The sequence below is a fragment of the Mytilus trossulus genome, chromosome 12 (assembly GCF_036588685.1).
Source record: "Mytilus trossulus isolate FHL-02 chromosome 12, PNRI_Mtr1.1.1.hap1, whole genome shotgun sequence".
Classification (NCBI taxonomy): Eukaryota; Metazoa; Mollusca; class Bivalvia; order Mytilida; family Mytilidae; genus Mytilus; species Mytilus trossulus.
In genome coordinates this window covers 56,615,006-56,623,278 of record NC_086384.1, presented here as the reverse complement: position 1 = coordinate 56,623,278, position 8,273 = coordinate 56,615,006, and the positions used below count along the sequence as shown (strand labels likewise).

Here is an 8,273-nt window from a genome sequence, read left to right as displayed (position 1 = left end):
GATTACTATATTTTAAAATGTATCATATCTGAAGTCAAGATGACTAACTTGGGAAATAATTCTCAAGCTAAGGTTTAAGTAATTGAAGGGGTGTATATAGACAACATATGTGCCAGGGAAATATAATTCTATTCAAATTTAACCAAGGGTAAAAATGTTCGATTTATTTGCAGTGTCAGATATATTTGTATTAGGGTTGAATTAAGATATAGAAAATTTACAATGACAGATAATATCACACTGGATGCTATGCACCTTGAAAGTTAAACATCCTATGATAAAAAAAATATGGAAAACCGTACACATGTACTTCCGTCCCATCTTTCCTTCCTGCATTAATTGCGACAGCACTGCATTTTTAGTTCAAAAAACGTTAAGCGTAAACATTATCAAATCGATTTCCACAACTCGAGGTAATTTTTGATAAAATGACATCACAAAACGAACAGAACCAGAATTAACCAACAATGTAATACCCTCTTCGACACCGCATTTTAAGTGTAACGTGTTGTAGGTATATGGTGCCCAACGTTTGAAAGTAAATCAATCAATATTTCGAATTTACCCTAATTACAAAAAGCCATTTATAGTTTGCGCTTATTAAAAGGGAGATGGAATGCTTAGCATGCAGTAGAGGTTAACTATGATGTTGTGGTTAACTATAATCTTGTCCGGCTGTGTAGCCCTTTACTTCACTCCATATTTCAATTTTTACAGAATCTATAAAATATATAAGTTTCTCACTTAAGGTATCCAGAGAGGGTAATCAAAAATTTTGCGACGATGCAAATATCAAACTTTACAATATAAATAAAAATCTTTAACCAATGAATTGAAATAGCAAAAGCTATGTAGTTAACAAATATATACTTATTAAACTTCATGTAAATTATTGAACAAAAAAATACATTAAATAAAAAATTTGGAGTTTAACCAAGGGAGCTAATCACGCATTTTCAATAAGAGGGTGCATGTGCTGTCGCCGGTGTGTGTACGAATTCCTGTATGAGTATCAGATTTATTTGCTGTATATTTTTAATCCATGTGGACCAACACTCTTTTAATTAAAAAATGTTATCAGAATTTTTAATTTTTTTTTTTAATTTTCGGTAACGGAATCAACAAATTGAAATGTTCGTTACTGTCGCCAAATCTTAAATAAGGTGTTGATCACTAGAAAGTTGCCTCTTTGTGCATTTCTTTATCCCTTACAGTTACACAGCGTTGAGGAATTGGTGATATCTTTCAGGGAAAAAACTTTCATTCGTCAATCTCCCGAAAACGCATGACAGCATACTCCTTAAGGGTTGTCACAAAAAGCAGGTACATGTTCGTTACGCCAACTTAAATACGTCGAAATTTTTAATATATATATATATACATGATCAAACTTGAGCTGAAACAGGGAATAAAACTTTGTTGATAAAGTTACTCAAATCAAGACAGATATAATTTTCTGTATTGTACAGTTAACAGATTCTGGGAATGTCGGAAGGGAAGATATTAGATGTAAAAACGTAGTTATGACATGTTCGTTACTGCTAAAAACTTCTCTCAGTTAAACCTCAGTATATTCCGATTAGCACTGGGTAATTCTGTATATTATCCTTTCTAGAAAAATAAACCTTTTCGATTCAATAAACTCTATTGGTTTCTTAAATTGAAGGTCTTCAGTATACTTGAAATGTACGTTACTGACAAATTCGTTACCTAGGATACGAAACAGACTCAAAACGTGATAGCTTTACATAAAAGTATGGGATGCTGGATGAGTTGACTGCCGCCATTTATTTAAAACGAAAACAGTTTCATTCATTTATACACTTTTGACAGGAGAAGGATCCACATTTATAAGGTACGTTTACATTTTACATTATTACGCATTTCTTATTATGAAATACACAACTATGAAATATTATATCACCGTGTTTACATAATAACCCAAACAATATGGTCATACATCGTAATTGACATGGATGTCTTAAAATGTGTTAATCAATGACATTGTAGTTGTGACATGTTCGTTATATAAAGTAACGAACTTTTTACTATTTATACACATTGAAATAGTTCTTTAATGTTGTCTTAAAACTATCACTATGTCTATTTATCACTTTTCATTGCATAATTGTATGTCAGTTGAATAAATAAAAGTACATAACAAATTAATAAAAAGTTGAATCCTACAGAAACAGACGTTTTCTAATATTTTTGTATTGAAAATTATCACGTCTATGATAACTTACCTGCTTCAAAAGAATGCATGCAACTTGAATGCAATTTCTTGAAGAAATTACTAATGTGATGACAGTACTACGTTTCCAATCGTCACGTTTAAGTTTGTGCATTCAAAATGTAGGACAATTCCCACATATGTAGTGGTAACGTACATTTCGTCTCTAGTAACGAACATTTCAAAATAATTTTTAGCTTACCTCGTATGAAATTTTGTATTCAAATTTAAATGTTTACTAAATAAATATTTCTAAAGACTTCAACGACTTCCCCGAAAGCTTTTTATGTATATCATTGAACCCGTATCTACATACAATTATCTTTCATTTACAGGAATGGTCAAATCGAGGGCCCAGATTCAGAGAGAATACAGACAGCGCCTGAAAGAAAAAAACAATGAAGCTTATCTTCAAAAGGAAAGAGAGAGACGGAAACAAAATTATGTACCTAGTAGTCAATTATCTCAAAGAAAGAGGAGGCAAAGAAACGAATATAACAGAGATTATCTAAAACATTATAGAGCAAGAAAAAAAGAGGTATTAGAATTAATCCATGCCAATAACCAGCAGATTGAACCCTCCACAAGTGGATATGAAAGTGGAACATCGTCTGTCATTCCTACTGAAAATAGACTGCTGGTCCAAATGAGATTCCAGAAGAAAGCCAATGGTCCGAAAATGAGAATAAGCAAAGAATTAACTAAAATAAAGGCCGAAATGAAAAGTCTACAAGCCAAGCATGAAAATTTAAAGAGGAAGTACAGAACAACTGCTCGCTCTTTGCAACGAGTGAAACGAAAAAAAACTGACAAAAACACAAGTACACCAAGATCCAAAACTGAACAGCAACTCGATGAAATGAACTTATCAGCTGAACAGAGAAGCAGTGTCAGAAAAGAATTACTTTTCGCTAATACAATTTGTAATGAAATTAAATCAGCAGGAGAGGGAACATCGACTCAGGCAAGAATGAGAACTAGGATAGTAAGAAACATTGTCTCGGGTAAAACCATGAAAAAGTACAGGATGATTAAGACACTAGCACAAAGAATAGGACTCAGTAGAAATAAACTAGCAAAAGTAGCAACTAAAGACATCAATATCAAAAGGTTTTATCGAATTCGAGAGATGGGAAAGTATAGATACAATGTAACAAGATTTCTACAGAGGGATGAAAACTCTAGAGTTATGCCAGGAAAGGCAGATTATGTTAAAACAGATGCTAAGAAAGTTCAGAAAAGAATCTTGACAGACTACCTTTCAAACTTGTACCATAAATTTATGATGGAGCATCCCACAGTGAAGCTGTCATTTACCACCTTTACACGACTTCGTCCAAAGAATATTCTTCTGACATCATTTATAAGAAGAGACACATGTTTATGTACCAAACACCAAAACATGTCATTTACATTAAAAGCTGTAAAACGATTAGGAATAGACGTTTCTTTGAATGCAGAAAAAGAAGTTGAAAAACAAGAAAAGATTATACAAGACATGAAAAATACAGAGGCCAGTGATGTGGTATTTAGTCAGTGGAAAAGAGTTAAAGTAGAAGAGAAGGGCAGAACAAAAATGACAATGAAAGTTGTAGACAGCACAGTTGACAAAAGTGGATTTATAGCTCATTTCGAAAAACAGATGAACGAATTCAAAGACCATGTAACAAGAATACAAACACAATATGCACAAATGAAAGAATTGAAGATAAATCTACCAAAAAATCATTGCATTGTACATATGGACTTTGCCGAAAACTATCAGTGCAAATCCGTGGAAGAGATCCAGTCTGCCTATTGGAATCAGACTAGCGTGACAATACATCCCGTTGTAGTTTACTACGAGGTTGACGAGGATGAGCTGCTACACAAAAGTATAGTAGTAATCTCAGATGAGATGGGTCACAATTCAGCAACTGTACTATCCATCATCGACCTAATTATACCAGAGATAAAACAACTTCTTCCAACTGTAGAATGTATCCATTACTGGACGGATAGTCCGACATCTCAATATCGCAATAAAGCAATATTTAATGCTATTGCCAATCACAGTCTCGATTACGGCATAAGGGCCAAGTGGAACTATTGGGAGGCCGGTCATGGGAAAGGCCCATGCGATGGGATTGGAGGTACTAGTAAACGAATGGCAGACGAAGCGGTGCGTACTGGGAAAGTCGCAATACAAGACCCACATGATTTCTTTGCATGGACACAATCACAATCATGTAGCCTAAAGAGCATCAAGTTTATTTTCTTGCCAAAAGACAAATGTGAAAACAAAAGCAAACTTTTATCTGAACAAAAGCTTCGTCCGGTACCAGGTACGATGAAATTACATGCTGTAGCAGAAAAGGGCAATGATGTAGTTGCTGTTCGTAATACAAGTTGTTATTGCGTAACCTGTTTGTCAGATGAATTTACATGTGAAAATTGGCAGCTGGAAACAGTTTTGAAGACCGGAACTCAAGAGGGTGAAACAGCAGAGGTTGCAGATGAAGCCAGGGAAACCTATCCAGAAATGGACTATAGCATTGCAGATTACGTGGCTGCTATCTACTTAAATAAATGGTACATCGGTCAAATAAAAACAATCGATATTGAAGATAACACCATTGAAATCTCTTTTCTAGAAAAGAAGAAAGCAATGTTCCAGTGGCCAAGTAGGTCTGATATCATTTGGGTTGACCGTAAGGACATTTTGTGCAAGATATCAAATCCACAACCCTCCGGGAAATCGAAAAGAATGCTTAAAGTAAACCCCGATGATGCAGCAAAAATTGAGAAACTTTACAGTAATAAAAATTGACTTGAGCAGAAGATTATAAAATTTTGAAATGTTCGTTACTTGCTTCTGTTTATTAAAGTTTACATGTTGTTTCATTGAATTGTCTATAATATACTCTCATTTCTATCAAATTTTAACTTTTAGTAGCTATATTTCATTCTGAAATTGACAAGAAAATGTGTTTCTGTATTGTGTCACTACAGTAACGTACATTTCGTTTTGGTCGAAACACCAGGAAGTCCTTAATTTCAGATATATATCAAGTTTCAATTATAATGCTGCACTTTATCATCGTTTTCCCAACATCTCTCAACACTCTCTCCTTCAGAATACAAAAAAGATTGTATTTAATTTTTTAACCATTTTTAGAAAATGTTCGTTACTTTCATAAGCCTGCGGAAAATATATGGGTTTTACTAAACACTGACTTTTTTTAACTGATTAACTTTCACATTTTGGATACTATGTCAGTTTGCAGGATGTCATATAACTTTGTCATTACAAAATATCCAGATTATTGACATATTCCGGAATTAAACGCAACCTTTTAAATAATTTTGCCAGGAGTTTTACTCTGTAAAAAGATATGCAATTTTGAATTAGTGAGAAAAGAGTGAAAAAGTACAACAGTAGGTAAATGTTGAAACGGGAAAGTCATTTACGGCATATGTTAAGCGATCACACCCATTATTCAAACGAGGATATTCGTAAAATAAAAACACTTGAATATCTATTGGAGTACCTGCAGCGTAACGGACATTTTAAACTAGTTTTAGAACAGTATTTTAGCTTGTAGTTGGCGAATCGTGAAACGAAAACCCTTTGTTATTTGTTCAAATGCTTTTATATCGAGCAAGACAACATATCAATGAAACAAAATCAGCATGAATTGTTGGGTTTGTTTTCCTTCAAATTTTCGATATTGAAATATCGCAAATGCACCCCCTTATTGAAAATGCGTGAATAATTAAATAATAACACTGTCCGCCACACAGCACTTCGAGGACTCTCCCTCCGGTATCTTTCCTCCCTCTTTTATAGCTGACTATGCGGGGGCAATTCTAATTCTTTGGGGCATTATGATGACCTATAGTTGTTAATTTCTGTGTCATTTAGTCTCTTGTCAATCATAATACATATTCTTTTATATATAGCGATGTCGTTATTACGACATGATATGTCGAAATTACGACATAGCTTTGTCGTTATAACGACATGTTATGTCGTAATTACGACATAGCTATGTCGTTATAGCGACATGTTTTTTTTTGAATGGCCCTTATCGGCTTCCGTAACATATACATGATAAACCATTAGTACATTCCAGAGGAGGACGACACTGAGTACTTCGTACACCACAGTTACCTCCCATACCTACAAAAAAAAACAATATATTACATGTATGCTATGCTGGCGACCAAAAATTGATATTATTTTAATATTTACTTTCTTTTGTAGACAAACCAAAGATGACTTATGCACACAGATTTTATGTGTAAAATGTGAAGATTTTTAAAAAAATGTAATATTCAGGATTTACATTGTATCATAAGCATGCTTCAATTTCATAAGAACAAGATTCAAACTGAAACAATTTTGCGGTTTTTTAATTACTGAAGCATCAATCAGTGTAAATAGGCCACAGTACCAAACATGTTGGGTAAACGTTATTTTGACAGCAGCCACAAAGCGAAATAATACACAGACGCATATTGATTATTAAATGAAACAAATATTGTTGTAAGATATGTTAGGGAAATTAGATTTGTATTAGCAAATTAAAAATCATATAAACAATTAAACAGTTAGTTTTCACGGTTGAATTGTATCTCATTTTCATGTTGGGCTCTTTTATAGTTGACTATATGGTACACATATGGTACATATGTAGGAGTTTTTTAGTATATTGAAGGCCATGCAGGGATCACATTTGCGTATATCCATGTCATTTGAACTCAAATTGGTTGTTGCCTCGTTAGCAATCATACCAATTTCCTTATTTTTATATCCTAGGTTCACAGTAGAAGTTAGTGTTCTTGTGAAGATGTCCTTTATTGCATCCTCATACATGCTGGATATTATAAGAGTTGACGAAGTAGAATACACGTTTGAGTTATTTTGTTTTACAAGGTACTATGCACAATGGGATAAATCCCATTCCATCTTGTCCATGCGCATGATTCAAACATGCATTCAAAGAGTATTGGGTTTCATTGACTGGCTGGTTAAGTTCTGTATTTCTGCATGGAGACGGGCTACACTGGCAAAGTGTTTTTGTGTGAAAATAGGTTCCCAAATATTTTCTTCCCAAAAGGGTTAAGCGATTATTGGTGTAACAGCTAAGAAACATTCAAAGTATTCTGTAGTTTGCAGTTTTAAGATCAATTAATTTAGTAAATTAAAATTGAGTGTGCTCATTGTGTGATCTTACTGATCTGTCAGTTTTAGTTGTTATGGAAGTTTTTCTACATATCATGCAATCTTAGTATTTGTACGAGATGTTTTTCTTTACATAGACGTAACTTGATGTGTGCTTTTTTGTAAGGTACGTGCATCAGATATATAAAGAGGACAACATAAGTTATTACAGGAATTTACAGAAATGAGAATAATAAGACAAGACTAGGAAAATGAGTTAAAAGATAGAGACTAACACTGACACAATTTACTGATGGTTGGTTGCGTAACGTCCAGTGACAAATATGTCATACATGTTAAGGACGATGTGATACAATATAAAGAATAGAAAATAGTGGAATTTTATCGTATGAAGATAAGAGAAACCAGATGCTGCGCAGTGCGCAGCTTTATACGACCACAGAGGTTGAACCCTGAACGGTTGGGGCAAGTAAGGACACAACCTTCAAGCTGGATTCAGCTCTAAATTTGGATTGTGATTAAATAGTCGAAACAGGATAAGTTTGTGATACAGAATGAATGTGGTTTACTGAACTTATTTTTTTAGTTTTGCCTTTGAGCAATTCACTATGCTGTTGAATATCAACCCTCTCAAAAAATGTTTGAAGAAATTTTCTTTTTATTTATGAAATCTAAAATGAGAAAAATTGAACCCCCACCCCAATTTTTTTTTCTCACATCCCCCTTTCCCAAAACTGATCTCAATTCAAACTTCTAATGGAGTTTGCAACAATAACTACTCATTAAAATACATCATAAAATATTAAAATGTAAAAAAGTGCTTGTTATCACTGAATGGTAAAGATTGTTTTAATTTATCAGTTGGTAGTAAAA

At 33.6% G+C, this 8,273-nt stretch overlaps 1 protein-coding gene across 1 annotated transcript; it reads left to right on the top strand.

Moving 5' to 3' along the window:
• Window positions 1-1,442: 1,442 nt before the first annotated feature.
• On the top strand, window positions 1,443-5,042 carry LOC134692610 (uncharacterized). The gene is made up of 2 exons (XM_063553069.1): window positions 1,443-1,855; window positions 2,569-5,042. The coding sequence occupies exon 2, from the start codon at window positions 2,571-2,573 to the stop codon at window positions 5,040-5,042; it is 2,472 nt and encodes an 823-aa protein (XP_063409139.1). The 5' UTR covers window positions 1,443-1,855; window positions 2,569-2,570.
• The last annotated feature ends 3,231 nt before the right edge of the window (window positions 5,043-8,273 follow it).